The following is a 22,295-nucleotide window of genomic DNA, read 5'->3' on the forward strand; positions in this document are numbered from 1 at the left end:
CGCACCGAAACCCATTACTGTCTTGGATGGAGAATGTGATTGCAAGAAATCCGCTGCTCTCCACCAAATGTGCGTCTGTGGGCAACCATTGTCTGCACTTCGAGGTTAGCCAAGGAACAAGAGGGGTCGAGGTGAAACTCACGGCTCTGTATTAACGAGAGCGAGGGGTCTGATACGCCGGAAACTGAGCAGTAAGCTGCGAAAAGTCAGCGTTTTCTGATCGACGGTCAGTCTGTGACGATACGTACAAATTCATCTTGATGATTTCTTGTGGAGAAAGAAGAGGAAGAGCTGTGGCGCGAATTGGGTAGCATGTCTTGAGACATGGAAAACACCATCAGCCAGGAAAGTTGTAAGCAAGAGAGATGACGAACAGACCGTCGCCTTCCTCGCCATATATCCTTCCTGACTTCGAGGGAACCTGCAGTCGGAAGCCAGAGGCTTTCTGCACCTCCCTTGAAGAGTTAAACCGGAGATCATGCGCCGGTATGCCCAAGGTGACAAGCACCTTGAGCTGGAACTCACTGAATCATAGGGTGCATCACATCATCGCCAGACGACAAAGCAATCAGCAAAGATCGTGATCAGATTGATGCGAAGAGACCGACGAAATGCCCGACTTATAAGCGTTGAAAGCCTCACCACCCCACAGCCATTTCACATTGAAGTCGTGTTAGCCTGTCTCACAAATTTAATGAGAGAATCGTTATATCTCACAAAATCCTCTGGACTCTCTGTCAACTGCCGTGCATGGTCAGCTTATTTGTGACGTCACACACCTTGACCAAGCCAACGCGAAAACTTCACGCTGCAAGCTTGCTTCTGACAACACTCACACAAACGTTCGATAACAATTCAAGCACCAAAAACATGGCGACATCGAGACCCAAAGATATTGAGCCCGAGAACCTCAGATTTGAGTTCCTTCTTCGTCATGTCGATGATGAACCCTCGATTGCCGATGCACGGTCTCTCACCGAAGCTATTCGAAAATGCATCCATACCGCCGTGAACTTTGCGGTGGTTGGTGAAGTCGGAGGTTCCACCAGGCTTCTTGAAACACTTACGAGCAGAGGTCACGATCCATTCCAATACTCCGATTCCGAATATCCTTTCTTGAAGCCTTGCATGTTTTTCGCCTGGGAGGCAACGTCGTCTTGGCCTTCTTGGGTGCCTGAGGAGGAACGCACAGAAGAAAAGCTTCAAGAGCTTGAGATCGAAGGAAGTAAGAATTGGCTTGAGCGATTCAGTCAGGAATGGGAGGTGACAGAAGAAACTGCCGAAAGGGCCTTAGACATGGCGTATAACGGGCTGACTACGAACCTACCCGACTACAATGGAACGCTCGCCGGACAGGTCATACAGGCAGAAACAATGACCGCCAACGGTGACTTCTCATATTCAGCCAGTCCAAACGGTCCGATGGCTATCAGATACATGAAGATAGCCATGTGGTGGCGTCAAGGCATTTTTCCTTACCCATTTGTTCAGCTGTACCGCACCGCTGGGTTGATGATTGCTCTGGATATATACCTACGTCTTGGCAAAGACGAAAAGGCTCGGGAGCTATTTATGAAAGTTTGTGATCGTTTTCATACGGAAGAACAAGTTGAGCAGCTCTCCTGCTCTCGAGCCGCGTGGAAGCAGATCCTTGCTGTTCCCGAGCGGCCCCTTCTGGACTTTCTCAACATTCACGCAGCCAAGCTCCGGCCAGCCGTAACTCGTGCCTGTCAAATGGCCGAGGACCGTCTGCAGAATGGACCCAGACGCAGATATGCAGGCCAGTCTATTGAGAAGCTGGTCCATATCATCAGCGAGAATACGTTCAAAAACTGCCCCTACGACAGGTTGGATGCCTATCGTCCGTATGGTAACCTCCGGAATCGACCCAAGGATACAGATGGCCTACTTAGACGGGGATGTACCGTTTCGGGTATACGAGCTCTTGAAGAACGACTGGGTGTGACTCTTCCCGACGACTATAAAGAGTTCCTCAGCATCACTAATGGTCTTGATTCAATGTGGGATGGCCAGAATCTTGTAGACTACCTGGCTGGTGCTCAGGAGATCAATTGGCAAGAGATCGACTTCCTCGAAGGCAATGAACTTCCGCTGCTGAATGACGGTGAGCCACTAGCATGGACGAAGAACATCCTGGAATGGCCAACGATCGCAAAGCCTAGGTGTATCTGTCTCTCGGGCGATATAAACCACGAAGAAAGGGCTGGCCATTTCTTCCTCATAGGCCAGGATCTTCTTCAGCCAGCCAAAGATTATTTTTTCAAGACATACGAGGAAAGGAATGACACTCAACGTCGTGAGCTTGACCGACTTGTTCAAGAGACATACGGGAGCATGGAAACTTTCAGGAATCTCGAATGGGCACTGATTAGTTGGACTGCATGGGACTTTACTGTCTACCCGTATAATGGACTGCGAGATTTCTTGGAACAGATGGCTGAGGCGTCTTTGCGGCAGGAGAGGCCTTGGCTGAATATGTTTGAGCCGAGATTTAGAAAGATGGCAAACGCGTGAGTCTGAGAAGTCAATCCCAGCTTCGGATAGGAGCGAGCTACCTCTATGAAACAAACCCGCAGGATTCTGGGCAGATCCCCATGGACTCCTGTGGCCTGGTCATGGCTACCTCGACCGTAACCTTGGCCCAAAGTCAACAGAACCTAGCTCTGGGTTTAAAAAGGGAAATGGGTTCCAGTTTGCTTGAGATACGTCTTGATGTGATATCCACAAGGGTATGACTTTTAACAGAGGATGTGTGATGCTATGATAGCAAAATTATAGGTGCTCGCCAAATAGCTTCGTCTCCTATCACACTTACTCTTAATTATCTTGCAGTGAATCAGACACCTGTAAAAGGTATAAATATCGAACCATTCATTCGCAGAACCTTTCCCATCCCAAACAAACACCTCAAGATCAATAAACCTCTTTCAAATCGAAGCCAAATAATAGCTCAGCATATAGAAACCACCTTTGGCCCGTTAGAAATGTGTATCAAGGTGCAAAGAAAGTATTCCTGCAGAAAGTGCTACCTTCACCTCAAGGATGAGTGGGACGACGTTCCCTGTGCTAAGGCGAGGGAGAAGGGTGGTGCCATCGGTGCTTGCGGGAACCCGGCGTCAGTCTAGAGGAAGGAGATAGAATCCATATGTGACGAGTGCTTGAGGAAGCAGAAGAAGAAGCGAGGTTATTAAGGGCAAGCGTGAGTAAGGATATCATGGTCCAGCTATAAACCTCTATAGTCTAGTTGTCACCAAGCACTGACGTCCTCGCTACACATAAACACATCGAATAGCACTGATAGTTAGTTCCCTACTTCTTTTATCCCGTGACTCGTGCATCTCTAGTATCATGAATAAAATTTGGTACTAATACGAGATCAGGTCGAGAGCTGCGCATTTTAGATGATGGAAGCCACTTTATTCATTAACGTGCTTTGTGTCAGCGTGGGGGAAGTTATAATCGCGACGAAATGATGTTTGTTCACTGATCAAAGGTCAGTCAGCGTCGTGGTTCATCTGTGATTCACTATGCATAGATCTTATTGTGAAACGTCATCCTACCAACACAATACGGCTTATCCTACGTTAAGCACGTCATCACGCCGCACAGCATCACAACAAGACAGAAGGACATGAGGGTGAACGGAAAACAGGTCATCAACCCTGCCTCATATTCCAGACGTCTAGATACCAATCTAAAGACAACCGCCAACACAATGATATTAACCTATCCAAGCTGCACTGATGCCACCGGTTTTGGTTGACCCAGAATCACATCAATGACTTTATGGTCATCATAAGTGGCAACAGTTCGCTCACACAAAGCTGCGACACGCTCCTTGCTTTGGAGGCCATCTGGGCAAATGAGCCAGATTACATTGGTCATGAATGACCGCTTGTACTCAAGCATAACCTCAGGGTCGTTATGCCGGTCAAACTTGGGACCTCCAAGTTTGTGAAGTGTCTCAAGATAGTGATCCAATATCTCCATCTCATGGGCCCTGCGATCTTCCACGCTGAGCATGGCCGTCATGTGATACACGACATCATGGAAGCATGAACCAAAGTGGAAGGCTGACCAGTCTAGGAAGCCGATGCGGTTATCAGCTGTGAAATAGATGTTTCCGATGTGAGTATCCCCATGCAGCAGAGTTCGGAAACGTGAGTTTCGCTCAGCGTAGTAGCGATCTAAGGCTTCGTTACATCGAGCCCCGTCCATCAGATACTCCGGAAGCTGGGGACGGCCGGGTCTTCTAACCACTTCGTCCCACGATCTGCACATGAATGTCATGGCAGGATCGTAGTTGTTCCAGATCCCTGTAAGATTGTGAGACATTGGTAACGGAAATATTCACAAAGGTTCTTACATGGATGGTCCTCCTGACTCTGGCCCCAGTACTGAGCATGCAGACCTGCCAGCTGCTCAACACCGTTCTTGACTTTATCAACCGAATATGAAGCAACTTCAGCCGGAAAAATGCAACCTTCGCTGACAAGATCGTTCATGATCGCAATTCCCTGCTTATCGTCTGTTCCACTCCACCAGCCTCTTGGAAAGATCATATGGTTCACGTTCGGAGCAACCTTACTGAAGAACTCTGCTTCTCGTTGGGCCAAACTGACGGTCCATGGCTGAGCCTCGATCATCTTGGGATCAAACACTCCCTTGACGCAGATATTGAACGGCCTTTCTTGATCTGTTTCATTTTCGTAGGTAATACTGTAGAATAGCTTACTTGCGGTTCCCCAGATGTTGCGTGTATTTTCTATTGATTTGATCTTGTGCCCAAGCTTCGCACTGAACCACTGGGGAGTCAGATCAGAGGGGAGGGTGGGGAATTGCTCGGGCGTTGATTCAGACATGGCTGCAAATATTCTCAGTTTCTTACGTTCACTGCTTGTTTCGTATTGGTGCTGGCTTATAAGGCAGTCAGCATCTGACTCTCACTCCTGCAACCTCTTTTATCCGGATCATCAGCCAAGAGAGGGGTGTCAGCATTGATTACGTACATGCATCCGAATATTACCAAGTGCTTATTGAGAAGTGAGTTATTATCGCCAAACAAGAGCAATAGATGGGGAATTTATCTTGCCAAGAAGCTTGACTGGGTAGGTGTCCTGAACACGGTTAGTCAGTGTAAGAGCGGAAGTTGGAGACTGCAACAAAACAACTCAACCTTGTTACGGAAGAAGCCAAGCTCACCGAGGAATTCGGTCTTGAAGCAATGCGCGGATTTCCGGGTCCGGGTCATTTGCAGAGTGCCATCAAGAGTGGATTGCACTCGGGCTGCGACCCATGGCAAGCCAAGCAGATTCACTACGCACCCAATGAGATGACAACTACTAGGAAGCTCAGATTTGCCAATGTCTCAAGTGTATCACTGAAATGGCAACTATTTTTAGGGAGTCTAACGATCAGAAATAAATACTCCGCTGCAGCATTATACTCCGGTGATAGTGACAAGGGGATGCGACTCGGAGCTCAAGATGCGGTTTCAGATCGGTTGATCTTATCGTAGATATATGAAACCATCGAAACAGTCAAAATGGACTAGCATAGATAAGAAATTTCTTAATTAGGAAACGGAGAGATTCAAGTTCAGATATGATATCAATTTAAAGATGAAACTAACTAACGAGTGAATATTAAAGCCCTGCTATAGAAACCGTTGGTTGTGATGCACGAGACAAGGGGTAGTGAATGGGAAGCGACAGTATATGCGAGTAGTAGTGTAAAACGTTTTTATGTTCCTTTATGCAATTTAAAAGTCTAGTTATGCTGCGCTGAAATGCTCGACTCAGTGATCCTCGACATCCTCATCCCGTCCTGGGTACATGATGTCTTGGGAGAGGACAGCCCTAACGTGGCTGTAGAAAATGAAAAGAAAAGCGGAGAGAATGATGACGCTCATTCCAGTGGCGACCCATCCGATGGCCTTGCTGCCAAGGGATCTGGCGATAGAGATAGTAGCGAGAGTAAAACCAGTATTGGGGAAAACCATAGCCCACCAACCGAGGTGAAAGTACTTAGGGGGAGACTGAATAACAGCAACAGCCGCGATGCCAAACCACCACAAACTCAAAGCCCAAAGGAAGATAGCACTCATAGTAGCTATCAACCGAACCATTCCGACATTGATAAATGTTCCATCTTGAATGAAGTCGATGTCTTCAGGCAACCCTTCAGCCATGCCTATCAAAGCCAGGGCAGTGAATGCAGGTGGCCCAACACACATGAAAAGGCCTGGACGATGTTCTCTGTTAGGTAGGCCTGCTTGCATCAGGCGCCCAATCATATGAGCATACATCATAACGGCAACGCTGAGTCCAAGGCCTTGGCAGGTTAGTCCTGCGACAATGATCGGTACTGCAGCAACGTGAGGCTGAGTCTCAGCGATGACAGATGCGATGGTGCCCGAAAGCATGATAGGGAAGATGGGCAAAATCCAAGTGGGCATCATAGTGGTGAGAGAAAAGCTATGAGCGGCAAATACATAGCTGTACTGTCCTATAGATAGGATCAGGGTGACGACAAGGTAGCCCCAGAAGGTTGCTTGGACAGCCCAGACGAGGTTTGAATTGTCCTTCGGTATCGCATACCGATCAGTACTGGTAATGATGGTGGCTATGGATAAGAAAAATGTAGGCAAGAAGAAACCTTCTCGTGGATGTGTCATGGACTTGGCAAATGATCCTGGGTGAAGGAAGAACCGTGACGCCATCGCCGTGGTCACACAAGTAAATATTATGAGGTTGATGATATAAATAACCAGACCAATAGTCTTGAGACCTGGAAATTGATTCGGTTGAGCGAAGAAGAGAAGTGATAGACCGCCAGTACTCATGGGCAATGTATACCAGGCCCAGGTGAAATGCTTCATGCGTTGACGCAAGCCAAGTTTAGGTCGGTTCGGGTCGTAAATGTCGAATGAAGGATGTTGGTTTGCATCCTTGATGTGCGTCGGTGTTGATGTGCCGGACTCGATATCGGTTGAGGCTCCGGACATGAGATCTGATGGTGAGTTTGGTCGATGTGACTCATGATGGTTGTGTTGAGTGGAGAGGTTGTCGAGGTTGTAACTGTCGCGATCCATGTTGGGTTCATGTATCCTCGTATCGTGATGCGCCATGATAATGCAGAAAGGTTTTGTGTGGACTGAGCTGAAAGAGAGATGGAAGGAAAAGCGAAGAGAGTTCCACTGATGTATGTAGTCTCCAGACTCCTACTTAAGAGTTCCAAACTAGAGCTGAGGCGTTCTGCTGTTGATCCAGCCAGAGCGGTAGATATTCAGGGGCTTGGCACTAGGTATAAATATTCGCCAACGGCGATAAGAGCCCAAGCACTATCGCCATCGTCTCGGCACTTTTGCAATTGTCATTACGAATCTCACATGCCTGCACTTTACTGGATACCAGATCTTCATTACTCGTTTCTTAGACATGACACGCAAACTAGACTAATTTTAGTGACGGGCGCGACAACGGGTAACGTCTGAGCCGCAACGCGTAGCAAGGCTGCTGGCCAACAAAGTCTCGTGTATAAGATATGAGACCCAAAACATTGGGATAGCTCCTGAGCTGTCCCTTGCTGTATATCAGTGCGATCGTCTTGAAGATCAACGGTGAGCCAATGGATATGCCCTGCACGTCCCGCTTTGGTCGTCGTACTCGTCACCTGACTCGTACCAATGCTAATGAGGCTTAAGCTTAACCTTGTCGGTGGAGAAAATGGAATGAGAGCCGCTGGATCCCATTGGGTGTAGATATCGAACACTTGGACGTGAGCAGGGAGTGTAGATTGCGGCCTAAATTAGTATTGAAGGGTTTGAGGTCGCGTTTGAAGATCGTCCTCAAACTCGTTTCGATAGGGGGGCTGTGGTATTGGTTGCGGCTCTTACGGGATCGTGTTCACCTGCGATCTGTCGCGTTTCATTTCGTATGCGAGATAAGTAGACTGCCGTCTTGGTCAACAGATCGTCGCAAATGATGGCATTTGGCGTTGTCGATGGTGGCTTGGAGACACGGCAGAGGCGCTCAACATCCCTGCAATGGATGCCACGTCGCAGGCGGCTCAAAATTCCCAAGACTTTTAAGCCACGCTGGGCATTCTTTTGAGTTTCGGGCGTACCGGGCAGATCAATAGAACATTCCACGGACGTAAAAACTCTTTCACATGCTACAACCACATCGAAAACTCCATGGAGTCGGCGATAAACAGGCCCGGCTCGCGTTAATTGGGAACTGTACCGGGTTTCACGTCCCGCGTTCAGACCGTCCCGGGGCTCCAGTCGGTCTCCAGTATCTCTATATTTAAGTTTAAATAAATAGAGGCCCGTGGACTGTATTCAGCAGGTGCTTGGGCGCTTCGGAGTCGCCATGTATCAAATTGAAGTTCTCCACCGAATATCGACATAAAGTGTTTCGCGATAACGGAAAAGTCCGGAACTTTTGCACCGAGGGCACGTTTCTGCCTTGCTATTTGCAGTGCTGTTTCGACTTGTTTGATCGCCAAGACACCAATTTGTTTGACCGTGAATCCACCAATCACACCGGAAGCGTCATAGAATTCTGGTCTGTGATAAAACAACGTCTTATAAAAATAGCAGAAAAAATATCATTTCCACAAGATAATATGTATTCAGTGGCTCCGACCGTCACCCTCAACCGCTGCACTACCCAGTAGTGTCAAAATCGACCTCCTCATCCTGGCCACTTCTGGCGGCACGTTCTTTCGCGATGGCCGCCATCTTCAGAACAGCCATGCTATCAGCGAACTCGATAACCCTGCTTATCTTCGTACCGTCACCAGTAAGATAGAAAATCCAAGAAAATTCTAGATGCAGAGTCTCGCCATGATTGTAGATCATGTCTCCACTGCTTTCAACTGCCGCGCGCCGGGCCTCAACGTCGATCGTCAAGTGCTTTGACACGGTGTTGTGAACGCCGCCAAGAGAAAGATCGTCGGCGTAGAGCTTCTCGTAGATATCATTGGACATTAGAAACTCTTCCGGAAGGCCGAGCGCCTTGCACAGTGAAGCGGGAAGAAGTTGGCGAGTGCAGTCTGGAGTAACATCGCGGTTGATGACGGTCGTATCCTTGGCTTTTCTCCCGTCCTCGTAGCTCGCGAGGAAGCTATTCACCGTAGTTTCGATTTGCTTCCTAAGGTCTGAGTTGGCAGACATTGTGATGATAAAGTTCTGTAGCTTCAGTCAATGCACAAGCGGTGAAAAGGAGAATGTCAAGTCAGAAAGAAGAGAGAGTCCGGCCGTTGCCCCTCAGATATATCACTTCTAGTTGCTCACATAAGCTGACGACAATGGTGGTCAGATCAAGTTGAATCCTACTTCAGAAACATTTCCTGGCCCGCGCGGTTACTCTAATGCGAAGGAAAAAAGATATCAGTCATGGGCAAAAGCTTTGACCTTCGCTGTGGCTTTGATGATAGAGATCTTTTCCTCGGGTGATTTGTCCTTGTCCGCGTCGCCAAATATCTATGAGTGATTAAACAAGATCTACCAATTATACTAGGGCCTTATCGACTGCCATTTCCTTTAATAACATACAGTTAAACGGCACGAATTGTTTAACGCCAGATCTTGGTACTTTGTAGCAAAGGTGACTGTTGTTTAATTGATAATTTTAATGGCCAGATGTTGAGTACCGGGTAATTCGAGTCTTGAGGACGTCAGCCCCTGCCAATGCTGAGTCATCGTAGCTAGTCACTAGGATTGAGCATCCTTTTCAGGAATATCTCCTTCGCTGTTAGCAGAGACAGCATGTCCATGATGTAGGCTACGAATGATCGTGAATCGGCGTTGTTTCTTGTCATTATGTTCCACAAAAACAGTCCCATGACGGCAAAATGTTAGCTTTGTCAAACCTACAAACCATCATCATCAATATTGATCTTGTCTCTGATGAGTTGACGATCTGGATATTTGACTGTGTTGAGACCTCTTCACTTTTCTATGGTCGGAATGCTTCACAAATGACCTCTGCCCCATGAAACGGAGACTGAATGACCAAAGATGATTCTGCTGCAGTTTCTATGTTCAGTAGCAAATCGAGGGTGTCTGAAATCACATATTCTCTGATTCACAGAGTTTCTTCAGATATATAATGTTCGAGGAGTCTTATCGAACTCAGATCCTTGGTCTTCTGAAACATATATGCACTTATAAGAATGGAAAAGACAATCCAGCCAAACAAACTCCAATTCTGTTGGAGGAGTCAAGTAGGTGATCACCAGCTAACACGAAGAACATACTCATCATGGGCGCCTTCAATCCAAACAATGTTCCCACGTGGACGCAATATATCTCTAAACACCTGATCATCACCAATGAGACGTTTTAAGATGGTCTTGAATGGATCTACGGGAAAAAGACCGATGGGACACCAAATTACGGATGAGAAGATGAGGGAGACAAGATCAAGGTTACAGTCTTCACAGAAGAAACGAAGGATTTGAAGGAGAAGTTGCAGACCATCGGCCAGATTGAAAAAGACTAATTCTCCTCGGGATGCGTTTTGTTGGTCGTAGTTGAACCAAGAGTTGTGGTTTATTCGACGAAGTCAGATGAAAGCCTGGTAGGAATAGCATTGAACATGAATTGACCTCTGCTACGAGAACAGCTTACTCAACGAAGCGTTTTCTTTGTAGTGAGAAACCAGTTTCGGGTTCACGATAGGTACACTGTAGACACTACAGTATAAAATTAAAGAAATTTGAAGAGACTGTTGTATAGGTACATGGAAGTCGTAGTATGACTTTTCTACTTAAATTCGGCGAACATCGCCTGGTATCTACCATCGAGGGATCTTCTCTGAGAAGTCTGGTTGAAACCTCTTCATGTATGTAGTATCATCACGCTTCTTCAACCCACAGTCCAGGTACTGTTGATGAAGCTTTGCCAACCTCTCCCTGTCTAGCTCAACACCCAGACCTGGCACTGTCGGCACTACAACACCACCATCCTTCCACTTCAACGCGCCGTCAACAACAACGTCTTCATCTCGGCGCTTCCAAGGCCAATGAGTGTCGCAAGCATAATCCAAATTTGGAGTTGCGGAGGCAAGATGCGTCATGGCGGCGAGTGAGATACCCAAGTGACTGTTGGAATGCATTGAGAGGCGCAGACCCCAAGTCGCACAGATGGATGCCAGCGTTTGTGACTTGCGAAGGCCTCCCCAGAAGTGATGATCTGATAGAATTACTTGTACGGCGTTTTGGAGAATTGATGGTGGGAGATGATCGAAAGCAACGACTGCCATGTTGGTAGCCAGTGGCATCGATGCCTCCTTGGCAACTGCAGCCATTCCCTCAATCTCCCCAGCTGGATCTTCCAAGTACTCAACAATACCGTCAAGCTCTTTTGCAACCCATTTTGAAGTCTCAACAGTCCAGGCAGCGTTTGGATCAAGTCTCAGCGGCAGATCAGGAAAGGCTTCATGGAGAGCTTTGATCGCGGCGACTTCCTCTGCAGGAGGAAAGACACCCCCTTTGAGCTTGATGGCCTTGAAGCCATACTCGTCAATGATCTTCTTGGCCTGCTTCACCACTCCTTGCGGGTCTAGAGCAGGGCCGTATTCATCATCTTCGTGACCAGGATGACCGCCCCATTTGTAGAAGAGGTAGGCTGAGTATTGGACTTGGTCTCTCACACGTCCACCGAGAAGGTCACTGACAGATATTCCAGCCAATTTGCCTTGTAAGTCGAGACATGCGACTTCGAAAGGCGAGAAGACCTTGTCGGCGACTGAGGCGGTGGTCACCATGCCTCCCATGCCATCTCCACCTGTATTGGTGTCTGTCTTGAGCGACTCAACACAGTTTTGGTAGATGACGTTTGTGCTGTAGATAGAAAGACCTTTGATACTATCGGCTGCTTTTTGCAAGCGGTTTAGATGTGCTGAATCTCCATATGATTCACCAAGACCATATGAGTCTTCTGTGATGATCTCGATGATGCTGCGTAAGGCATATGGCTCATGTACACCCACGCTGTTCAGCAGGGGCATATCATGGAAGGCCACAGGGGTGATGACAATATCTTTAATGATGCTTCGTTGAGCCATGGCTGTGATTCTGTGTGTATTCTGTGATTGTTGAGTCTACTGATAGCAACTGCATTGTTTGAGTGGTGGACTATTTATCCCGGGATTGTACATGGTTGAGCTGTCATGTCATTGCTGTTTGCGGGGTAAACATCGTTTCCTTTGAGTAACCATCACGGGTATCATGCGTGATTACTTGGTGTAGTGCTCCATGAGTTGTGATCGTTTCCGGATCAAGAGGATAAGGCACATCGGACATGTTTCCTTGAGAGATTGATGTGGCTGGTCACAGATCCGTCACGGATAATGTCTTCAGTGGGTGCTTTTCCGCTAATCAGCACTTCCGTCGATCCCCCAGGAGATGGCGTTGGGCGTTGGGGGTGATATTTTCCGTACAATGAGACCATCAGAAATCATACCCCGCACTTGGCAAGCATGGGCACTCCGCTTTGGGTGTCGCCAAGCCTGGGGTTACACTGGCTTTCGTCTGGGGAAGTGTGGGGCACCCGCTTGAGCTAATCTGTGCAATCAATGACCTCCTCTCTTTTCCAGATCGTGGTCTCGACTATAATACCCTGCCTGCTTCAGCACTTCCAAGGCTCGGTCATTCAGCATCACAACTCTTGAGGTTCAAGTCCTCTCATTTATCACCCGTGTTCGCAGCCTAAAGCGTAATCTTATAGGCGGCAGTCCCAGAGTAGCAACACGTTCATCATGGCTCCTCGAAGTTCAATCTCCAAGAGCGACATTGAGGTTGGCGACCATAAGCCCGATCATCTCGAAAACACCTCCGAAGCCATCGAAATTGCCGGTTTTCGCGTCTTTGGTTTGAGCCCTGAAGATGCCGACTTCTACAATAGCTACACAGAGGAGCAGAAGAAGAAGGTCTTCCGCAAGGTTGATGTTCGACTTGTCCCGATGCTCGCTCTGCTCTATTTGATATGCCATATTGACAGAGCCAATATCGGCAATGCGAAGATTGAGGGCATGGTCGAGGACTTGGGAATGACAGGTGAGTTTCCTGTGTGTTGTGGCGAAGAAATTTGTTGACATCTTGACCTTATCACAGGTGTTCAGTACAACACCATCCTGTCAATCTGTAAGTTACGACAGCACTTGCCGATTCGATCACTGTGAACTAAATTTTGATAGTTTTTGTACCTTACGTCCTTCTTGAAGTCCCTAGCAACATTCTTCTGAAGAAGTTCAAGCGCCCATCGATGTATCTTGGTATCCTCTGCGTCTGCTGGGGTATCGTCATGACTTGCACCGGACTTGTCCAAAATTTCGGTGGCCTCATGGCTACTCGAGTTCTTTTGGGTATTTTTGAGTAAGTAAAGTGATCATTTGGACCCGATGTACTGGTGCTGATACTGACGCCTTGATTCAGGGCCGGATTCTTCCCTGGTGCTATCTACCTGTGCAGGTAAGTTCAACAGCCAGATGTCGACACAAAAGAAAAAAGATATTCTAACAGTTTAATAGTTACTGGTACCTTCCGAAGGATCTCAGCGTGAGAATTTCTTATTTTTATTGTGCCAGTGCCTTATCTGGTGCCTTTTCTGGTCTCCTCGCAGCTGGAATCGCTGAGATGGACGGTGTCGCCGGTCTCGAAGGTTGGAGATGGATCTTCCTTCTCGAAGGAATGGCTACAGTTGTTCTCGGTGTTGCCTGCTTCTTCCTCCTTATCGATACCCCTGCTCTGTCTACGCGATGGTTGAACCCTGAGGAGATCCGATTCCTTGAGCTCTCCATGTTCATCAAGCAAGGAGGAGGCTTCCAAGAGGAATCGACAGTGAGATGGAAAGATATTCGCATGGTGCTCACAAACTGGAGAGTCTACGTCCAGGCTTACTTCCTTCTGTGCCAGTCTGCTCTCTCTTACGGTACCAAGTTCACCCTGCCAAGCATCACCAAGGCCATGGGATTCAGCAACACGAACGCCCAGCTTACCTCGGCTCCACCTTACGTTGCCGCTGCCATTTCTGCAATTGTTTTTGCCAAGATCTCTGACCGATTCTTCTGGCGTATGCCTTTCGTCGCCATCCCTATGGTTATCGTGACAGTGGCATACTCGATCATGATTTCTCTCAACGGTCAACTCGAAGCTAAGAAGGGCGTTGCTTACTTTGCTGTTGTTCTCGCTGTTATTGGTATTTATCCCATTCAAGCTGCCGCTGCCTCGTGGAACGCCAACAACATCGCCCCCTCATCTCGACGTGCCATTGGTATCGCTCTGATGAACTGTGTCGGCAACGTTGGTGGAATCGTCGGTAGTTTTATGTACCTTGAGAAGGAGAAGCCCAAGTATTACACTGGATTTGGTTTGTCGCTTGCTTTCGGAGGTACTGGCTTGATCGTTGCTTTCCTCCTGGAGTGGAGCTACAAGATCGCCAACGCCCGCAAGGCCAAAATTGCAGAGGAGGCTAAGAGGAAGTACACTGAGGAGGAGCTGTTTGACATGGGAGACAGGTCGCCACTGTTCAAGCACGTACTCTAGACAGTGGGCTGCGTGGATGGACTGTGGAGTGGATACGGAACACTGGTAGTGGTTTGAGTCACTCGCATTTTGTGAAAGTTTCAAAGTCAGTGGTGGGAAGCGTAGTTGGATTGTGATATTATGAAGAATATAAATCAGTTTTAAACTCAGTTCAAGATAAGGAAGCCTCCCAAATGCAGTGCGCCTGCCTGCGTGAACCGTATGGAACAATGCAGTCAAATACCCTTAACCATCGAGGGCACATATACCATTCTGGCAGACACAAACGCCGGGAAGAACACACAGATCCAAGTTAGCCTGACAATCGGAAGGGCCACCGCATTGAACCTGATCCACACAGACACCCTGCTGGCAAGTAGCGCCAGCTGAACACCCATTATTTGACTGGCAGAGTTGCAGATCAGACCGTGGTGTGCATTCATTCGTCGATTGGGGGCACTCGCAGAGTCCTATAGCACAAATAGGGTTGACAGATAAGAGGCAGTCGTTTATGTCAATACAGGAGTCTGGTTGCTGTGAAGCGACATGACAGAAACCAGAGTCAGAGCAGGTTTGACCGGGGATGGTACAATCGCTGTTATCGGAGCATGGAGAGCCCTGACTATTGTCAGGAACACAAGTGCCGGCATCACAGATGGGTTTGGCCCCGCCGTAAAGAGCCTCGCATTCGGCGTTTAAAAAGCACTCGTCCGGCACAGCAGCTGCAGTAGTGGTTGTCGTAGCTGGGGCTGTCGTCGCAGTGTCATCGAGAACCTCGGTAGTCGTAGTAATCGACAGCAAGGTCGTGGCGCCATCGCTTAGAGTTACGGAAGTTGAGATGTCCTCGGAGACAGAGGTTGTTTCAGTTGTGGTGGCAGAAGACCCAACAGTGGATGTAGTCTCGACGGCTGTTGTGGTGGTGTCTTGAACAACCTGGGTAGTTGTGGTGCCATCGGCCAATGTCTCAGACGACGAGACAGCATCAGAAGTAGTTGTCGTTTGCGTTATAACGACAGAATGCTCAGCCGTGGTGGACAAAGTAAGCGTGGTCTCTGAGCTGCTTGACATAGCGCTCTTAGTGGTCGAGACAGATGAGGGACGACATGGCCCAGCGTTAACGCTGTGGATAGCCAAAACAGCCAACGCGCGGGCAAGAAATGATGACGAAACCATTTTTTAAAAAGCGAATGACTTAGGTGAGTTACAAAATGAGCGGCAATTGATGTTACGGTCTAGGGAAGGGTTTGGGAACTGTAAGAGTTTTAATGCTCCCCTATCCCGTCTTGTTTTCTTTTTGTCGATAAATTGGTGGCGCTGTAAGCTTATACTCTAGTGGGTGTTAGCAGGTCTTTGGGGCTGATCAACGAGCCTAGAACGCGGATGGCCATGCATGAGGTGCCTTATCGTAGAAATACCAAAGAGGCCATGATATGGACTTTTAAAATGCCCCAAAGAAGTCGCTATAGTTGGGGCATTGCGGTTCAGAAATGTTGATTTGATTGAGTCAATAGAACTCTTCGCAAGTGGTCCATACTGATGCAATGGAATTTGTGCTGTCAAACAGCGAACTTACCCCTGTGAGCTGGCAGATCGAGGCGCTGAGACCGCTGATGGTTTTGAGCTCAGCACGCTAATGCCAATAGCTCGAGCTTAGACGCATACGAAAATACAGACAGAGTCATCCCTGTTAAACGAAATATTTATTCAAGTTAACCAATACCGTTCTCGCAAAGGTCTCGCAAAGGAATTTTGCCTTTTGGCGCTCCGGATATGCGATGATTGGTTAAATCAAGAATCATCGCTGCTGCATTAGCACAGAGGCACCTCTGGCACCCAAAGTGGGCATTGGCACCAGGCCGGCAGGGTACCAAGCTAGGGCACCTCACAGGCACCTAGGCCACTGCGGTACCCTGTGGTACTCGCACGTCTGTCGGATCGGATTCGACACTGAGAAACGTCACCGGTGTCGAGAGAATGAGCTAATATACATGTTACTTGTCTGTTGCGGGTTGTATTGAATCAATATTCAATTGTAGAATATTTATGCTATTTAGCTCGTATATAGGTGCTTTAATGCACCGCCACGCCGTTTGATGTCCCATTCATGATCCCATTCGATACTCCATTCGTTACGCCGTTGGATTTGCCTTTCTCAGCCGGTAGCTTGAGCGTGGCTTCAAACTCCAACATTTCAGAAATTTGTGACTCAATACTCTTCTTTGCAGCATCCGTAGGCTCCACGTATGGCCTTCTGGGCTTCAACTTCTCTGCAGCGCCCTTGATACCAGCGGCCTTGGCTGTGCTCAGAGTTGCTGCGTACTTGACTGATGCAATTCCAGCCTTGCAAGGCTGTTCAGCCAGCGCCGCCTTCTTGTGCAGAGCCATGGCCTCTTGAAACTTGCCCTCTTGGTAGAGGTTATAGATATGCACGATCGTCTTGGGGACAACGTTGGCAAAACCTGCAATCGTGCCGTGAGACCCAGCAGCCAGGCCTCCTATCAAGAAGTCTGATTGGCCACCGTAGATTGCAAAACGTTCCTCGGGAAGCTCTGCAGAAAGTCGTGTTATCTTTGCGACAGCTCCGCAAGTCAGCTTGACGCCGACAATATTGCTATGCTTCTTTGCTAAAGCGGCAATGGTGGCAGAATCCAGGTCGATACCGTTGCAAACGACAGGGAAGTTGTAAATGACGATAGGTAGTTGACTGCTTTTTGCAACATCGTCAAAGAAGTTATTAATGACCTCTGGTGTTGTCTGCTTCCCAAAGTAGGCCGGAGGAAGCAGCAGGACATAGTTGGCTCCGGCATCAGCTGCGTCGTTGATGAACTCCAATACCTGCTTGGTTGAGTGTCCACCAACACCGGCCATGATAGGGAATGATGGCCCGCATGCCTGACGAGCTGTTTGTAACAATGCCTTGCGCTCTTCGCGTGTCAACAGGAAGGTCTCGGCATTTGTTCCGAGCACGACAAGGCCTGCAAGACCGGTTTTAGAGAGATAAGAGTAATATGCTGCTTGTGAATCCGTTTCTAGTGTATCTGTCTCATGGTCGAAAAATGTGATCGCTGGTGCCCAGACGCCGCTTGGTGGAGCTCTATAGAAGGACATGATGACTATCGAATCGACTTCGCCAAAGAAGTTGGGGTGTTGTGTATTGTGTATGGCAAAAGTAAACTAGAAGGGTGTTTTTGGAAGATTACAAGTACTTAAAGCCTCTGGACTGTGGCTTAGATGGGAATTTGCCTCAATATCTTTCTTCCGTTTGCTCTGGCCTCTGGGTGCGACCTTGATATGAATCCGTGGTCTCCACTCACGGATGAGAGGCGCGGTAGTCATCAGCTTCCATTCGCCAGGTCGCCTGCGGACTCTTGAATAAGTGCAGTGGTCAGCGGATCATGCCCGTTTATCCAGATCCGACACTGGATAATCAGCAACGGGAATGCGACATACACATGCTACCCCGTCTCGAGTCATGGGGGCTTGGTGGCTGTAGCGGAAAAACCGACCCTGAGGTGGTTGGGAATGTCGCTTTTCCGACAAGCGAGAGTGAGCATGGCCGATCCCCCGCAAAGCGTTGGCCCAATGAGATGCTACTCCAACTGCACTTGACTCGGCCTGGGCCTGGTTTTACGAGGGAAAATACCCGAAGCCGAGTACTCGATTTGCCGAGAAAAGTATGAGGTTGCGGGCGGAAGCACGTAGGATACGCGAAGACTCTAGATTAGGTTGAATGCATGCAGAGATAAGGTAGTCGGTCATCCTGCATGGCCTTAGGACCGGGAATGTTTGCCCAGGTCCGACTAGCCATTTGAAAGATGCGAGTGACTACTTTCAGTTTTCGAAAGAGCTCACTGAAGCAACAGAGAGTAGCGGCCTGGGAGACGGTCTTCATCACGCTTCTGCTGTGTGATGAAATGCTTGGCAATTGGTGAAAAATAATTGGAGATCTTCGTACGAGCCTTGGAACAACGCCAATTGCCAACAAATCTCGTGAGAATTTATACCTCAAGAAGGTCTATTTATATTGGTGTCCTGGTCTATTTATGATACGTAGCTCCTAGCTCTTTCTGTGCATAATCGTAGCCGCAGCCTGGTGGTTGGGGAATATCAAGGTATCAGCAATGACAACATTCTCCCTTCTGCCAGCAGCAAATACAATCGCTTCAGCAATATCATCCGGTGTCAAAGGCTCACAGCCACTATCACTGGTTAGCTCATTGTTCGTAAAAAATCTGGTGTTCGATAGGATTGAAGCCTCTTTTGACCTCATAGCCTCGTCAAAACACAACCATCTGGAGAGGTGCAAACTTACGCATAGACTGCATCGGCCTTTTCTTTATTCCCGTAGAATCTGACTACTGAGAACTCGGTCTCCACTTGGCCAGGGTCGATTCTGATGACTCTGATGCGTTTTGAGATAAGCTCTTTTCTCAAACTCTCAGTGAACGAATGGATGGCGGCCTTGGTCGCACAGTAAATGCTGCCGCCAACGTAAGGCTCACGACCTGCGATAGAGCCAATGTTGATAATGTCGCCAGCCCCTTCACCGTTGTTACGCTTCAGCATAATAGGCAGGATAGCTTGTGTCATATTGATCAAGCCTGTGACGTTGGTAGCGAACATGACGTTGATGTCTTCTTCCTTGATGTCAGGAGCCTTATCAACGCCCTTGACAAGACCGCTGCAAGAAGAAGTCAGCTTATCGCCTTTTCAATCTTTGCAGTAGAGAAACTTACGCATTGTTGACCAAGACATCGATCTCACTGAATTCTGCAGGAAGCTTGCTCACGAAAGAGCGCACCTCTTCAGGCTTGCTGACGTCCAGTTGGACGGGGTGCACTTTGACACCATCGCCAACTTCTTTGACGATATCTTCAGCGATTTGACGAAGACTATCAATTCGTCGCGCAGTCAAGACCAACTTCAGGCTCTTAGGGCTGGTGCGGGCGAACTCGAAGGCTGTGGCCTTGCCGATACCGGAAGACGCTCCGGTGATGAGAATTGTCTTGCCTTCGAGGCGCTTTGAGACTGCGGATGCCATTTTGGGAAGTGGGATGTGTTGCTACCTTCAAAAACAATTAAAGGGCTAGTTCAATGTCTGCTAAGGCCAGATAATAAGTACCTCTGACAGCTTCAACAGGCTGACTTTATTCGCCTCAAGGAACGGCAAGGATGAACATGGAAGCTAAAGTGAGGTACCCCTCATCCGCTCCAACCAGATCTCCAGCGGATTAGTCACCGGGCCTCGAAAACTGGACACAGCTCCTCATATTGGGTTTTCCGATGCAGCTTCGGCTTTAGATCCGATGACTGGAAAAGGAAAAGTCTTATCCGTTGCGCTCGGCAAGATAGTTCGATTGAATTATGCATTTAGGGTAACATCACTCGGTCCATCAGAGGCCGAATGCCAAGCTTATCACAATGCTCCTAAAGCCGAAAGACCTCATCATCAAGGAAAGCATCCAGGTTGCCTAATCCTGATGAAACCATGCTGGCAAATTGACCCCAGCCCGTCCCTGAAAAGTCAACACCAGACATGCCATTAAAGTCCAACCCCCCGTTCTCCCCCATCAAGTCCGTATAAGAAGTTTTGTCGCTCGGCGTATCCATCGGTATGATATTGGACTGAAAAGCGCTGTCTTGTGCATGCCCTTCTAGACTTAGACTAGCAAACACGTTTGGATGCATCCGATTCACCTGGCGTAAGGCCTCCACCCTTAGTTCTTCCAGCAGGAAGCAGTATCGTTCTGATAATGAGCCCTTCTCGACCATTGTTGACATGTGCGATTGGCATCGAACTGCAGCTGTAAAGTATTCACTATATGTCTCAGGAGGTGATGCCCATTTCTGGATCACGTAGATATACAGAACCATGGCTGCAGTAAAGGCAAAATATGCCGTAACCTGATATCAGTTGGTCAGTTTTGATATTGGAAAGAAATTGGTTGCACAAACCCAGAATGCCCGGAACATTTGTCCGTTGTCGGTCATCTCATCGATCAGGCCAACTGTTTGGATGGCAGCTTCGAGGCACCTTTGAACGCTCTCTTGGGTTGCAGCATCGTTCTCACTCCCCCTCCTATTCTGACGCGAGATCCTTGCGAAATTGTTCAAGACGGCTTGTCGATGCGTGAGTATTATGGCATGCCAATATGTCAAGTTCAGAACGTTGCGTTGACGTTGAACGATCGGGACAAGGAACGAGGTACTGAAGTAGTCAGCATCGAGAAACTGGGAGAACTCAGCTCGCCAGTCTGCGAGGGCTTTTGAGACGAGCTGTGTTTCCTCTAGGCGCTTGGAGATTGAGATAGGCTTGACTGAGTAAAGGCCACGCAGTATTTGACCTATGATGCGTGCAAGCCTGGGCCATGAGTTAGTTTGTAGTTGCAGATTAGAGGGAGGTATTACTTCATATGTCCAAGCGGAGCAAGCATAACCGAGTAGCCTTTAGCTGACCCAGCAAGATTAATATGATCCTTGGTTATATCATTATCATCGACACAAGCTGGAAGCTCCGTATCAATATCGTCATCGTGAAAGTTGCGTGGTCTGCCCAGCGATACGCTGAGATATGCATCAAGAGTGTATGCGCACCAGAAGGTTCTTCGACGACTTTCGACTTCAATATGATTCAGCCCGCTTATAACGCCGGGTCGTTTGTTTCGATTCAGTCCGATAGCAAGTGCTAGGTTTGTGACAATACCGAATTGACTCCAGCAGTGGTTGACCCGGGACTGCGTTCCAAGGTAGTAGCACTGCAGAAGACGAGCCTGGACGCTGGTCAGTCGTATTGAGCCGCTCTCTTTCGAGAGTTGATGTTCAGCTGCCAAGTAATACCGGGAACTGGGAAGTGGTTAGCACAGAAAGTAGTTGAGAAGAGCCACCCGCGTTACCTCAGATCAGATGGCCCAGGTCTGTCGTTTTCAGGCATGTACACTCTAGCATGCGCCAAGATCATGAAGAGCAAAGCAACTTTGGCGGCAGAGTTGCTCGGATCACGCATAGTCCCTAGCGTCTCATAGAACTCCGAGAACCATTCCTGAATCGTGGGTCGGTGAAGAAAACGGTAGGTCGGCATAGCAAAGTCGAAGTAACGATCCACCAAGCGCTGAGCATCCTCTTTCGGAAGCATCATACAAAAGTTCGGATCATAGTCAGGGTTTTGAAGAGGTGCATCACCAAACGTAAAGATGCTTCCTGGTCCAGAGAACGATATTGCTTGATGCATGCGCTTCTGAACCCTGAGTAGGAATGACACTCCAGAGGCCGGGCCGATGTAGTGACCCTGAAGATCCTCCTGAGACGGCTCAGGGGACTGTTGCACCGACGTTACAGCTCGCGAGCCCGTGCCGCTCTGCTCCATGAGATGAGATGAAATGCCATAGTCCTGCAGCTCTACACTCTGGTTGGTAGCATTTGCCATGTATTGCTGCGTCAAATCCGTAGGGCTGGTGTCCTCACTCCGAGCCATCGTGTCTTGAGCCGAGACAGTTATGCTCTCATGTCCCGCCTCGTCTGCTGAGGGTATTACCGGCAGACGCCCTCTCGCATAAGCCGAGTCAAAGGTACAAGAGGCCCCTGTCCGGGTACAGAACTTGCACGGCTGCATGCCATTGCACTTGATCTTGCGCCTAGGTACACAGATTAGCTCACGGTTGATCTACGTAAAAATGCCTAGGGTTGCGTTACTTCTTGCATCCATCGCATGCCCTTGTCACCCTGACTCTCTCAGCATTCTT

The 22,295-nt window shown here is 48.4% G+C and overlaps 11 protein-coding genes; 3 read left to right on the forward strand and 8 right to left on the reverse strand.

The window, feature by feature from the left end:
* Positions 1-870: 870 nt before the first annotated feature.
* On the forward strand, positions 871-2,535 carry FFUJ_10606 (uncharacterized protein; the record flags this gene model as incomplete). The annotated part of the gene is made up of 1 exon (XM_023569409.1): positions 871-2,535. The coding sequence occupies one exon, from the start codon at positions 871-873 to the stop codon at positions 2,533-2,535; it is 1,665 nt and encodes a 554-aa protein (XP_023436628.1).
* Positions 2,536-3,005: 470 nt separating this feature from the next.
* FFUJ_10607 (uncharacterized protein) lies at positions 3,006-3,146 on the forward strand (the record flags this gene model as incomplete). Its single annotated transcript, XM_023569410.1, has 1 exon — positions 3,006-3,146. One exon carries the CDS (start codon positions 3,006-3,008, stop codon positions 3,144-3,146), a length of 141 nt encoding a protein of 46 aa, XP_023436629.1.
* Positions 3,147-3,747: 601 nt separating this feature from the next.
* FFUJ_10608 (uncharacterized protein) lies at positions 3,748-4,883 on the reverse strand (the record flags this gene model as incomplete). XM_023569411.1 has 2 exons in its annotated part: positions 3,748-4,337; positions 4,388-4,883. 2 exons carry the CDS (start codon positions 4,881-4,883, stop codon positions 3,748-3,750), a joined length of 1,086 nt encoding a protein of 361 aa, XP_023436630.1.
* A 935-nt stretch (positions 4,884-5,818) lies between these two features.
* FFUJ_10609 (related to C4-dicarboxylate transport protein mae1) lies at positions 5,819-7,114 on the reverse strand (the record flags this gene model as incomplete). The annotated part of the gene is made up of 1 exon (XM_023569412.1): positions 5,819-7,114. One exon carries the CDS (start codon positions 7,112-7,114, stop codon positions 5,819-5,821), a length of 1,296 nt encoding a protein of 431 aa, XP_023436631.1.
* A 1,578-nt stretch (positions 7,115-8,692) lies between these two features.
* FFUJ_10610 (uncharacterized protein) lies at positions 8,693-9,202 on the reverse strand (the record flags this gene model as incomplete). Its single annotated transcript, XM_023569413.1, has 1 exon — positions 8,693-9,202. One exon carries the CDS (start codon positions 9,200-9,202, stop codon positions 8,693-8,695), a length of 510 nt encoding a protein of 169 aa, XP_023436632.1.
* Positions 9,203-10,826: 1,624 nt separating this feature from the next.
* FFUJ_10611 (related to glucarate dehydratase) lies at positions 10,827-12,098 on the reverse strand (the record flags this gene model as incomplete). The annotated part of the gene is made up of 1 exon (XM_023569414.1): positions 10,827-12,098. One exon carries the CDS (start codon positions 12,096-12,098, stop codon positions 10,827-10,829), a length of 1,272 nt encoding a protein of 423 aa, XP_023436633.1.
* Positions 12,099-12,791: 693 nt separating this feature from the next.
* Positions 12,792-14,577, forward strand: FFUJ_10612 (related to nicotinamide mononucleotide permease; the record flags this gene model as incomplete). XM_023569415.1 has 5 exons in its annotated part: positions 12,792-13,089; positions 13,147-13,176; positions 13,230-13,407; positions 13,468-13,503; positions 13,563-14,577. The coding sequence occupies 5 exons, from the start codon at positions 12,792-12,794 to the stop codon at positions 14,575-14,577; spliced, it is 1,557 nt and encodes a 518-aa protein (XP_023436634.1).
* Positions 14,578-14,802: 225 nt separating this feature from the next.
* FFUJ_10613 (uncharacterized protein) lies at positions 14,803-15,624 on the reverse strand (the record flags this gene model as incomplete). The annotated part of the gene is made up of 1 exon (XM_023569416.1): positions 14,803-15,624. The coding sequence occupies one exon, from the start codon at positions 15,622-15,624 to the stop codon at positions 14,803-14,805; it is 822 nt and encodes a 273-aa protein (XP_023436635.1).
* Positions 15,625-16,626: 1,002 nt separating this feature from the next.
* FFUJ_10614 (related to dihydrodipicolinate synthase) lies at positions 16,627-17,664 on the reverse strand (the record flags this gene model as incomplete). The annotated part of the gene is made up of 1 exon (XM_023569417.1): positions 16,627-17,664. One exon carries the CDS (start codon positions 17,662-17,664, stop codon positions 16,627-16,629), a length of 1,038 nt encoding a protein of 345 aa, XP_023436636.1.
* Positions 17,665-18,613: 949 nt separating this feature from the next.
* Positions 18,614-19,597, reverse strand: FFUJ_10615 (related to ketoreductases; the record flags this gene model as incomplete). XM_023569420.1 has 3 exons in its annotated part: positions 18,614-18,755; positions 18,869-19,237; positions 19,293-19,597. 3 exons carry the CDS (start codon positions 19,595-19,597, stop codon positions 18,614-18,616), a joined length of 816 nt encoding a protein of 271 aa, XP_023436637.1.
* Positions 19,598-19,983: 386 nt separating this feature from the next.
* Positions 19,984-22,027, reverse strand: FFUJ_10616 (uncharacterized protein; the record flags this gene model as incomplete). XM_023569421.1 has 4 exons in its annotated part: positions 19,984-20,460; positions 20,512-20,917; positions 20,965-21,399; positions 21,450-22,027. 4 exons carry the CDS (start codon positions 22,025-22,027, stop codon positions 19,984-19,986), a joined length of 1,896 nt encoding a protein of 631 aa, XP_023436638.1.
* Positions 22,028-22,295: the final 268 nt, after the last annotated feature.

The sequence above is a fragment of the Fusarium fujikuroi genome, chromosome FFUJ_chr10, assembly GCF_900079805.1.
Source record: "Fusarium fujikuroi IMI 58289 draft genome, chromosome FFUJ_chr10".
NCBI classification, from domain to species: domain Eukaryota; kingdom Fungi; phylum Ascomycota; class Sordariomycetes; order Hypocreales; family Nectriaceae; genus Fusarium; species Fusarium fujikuroi.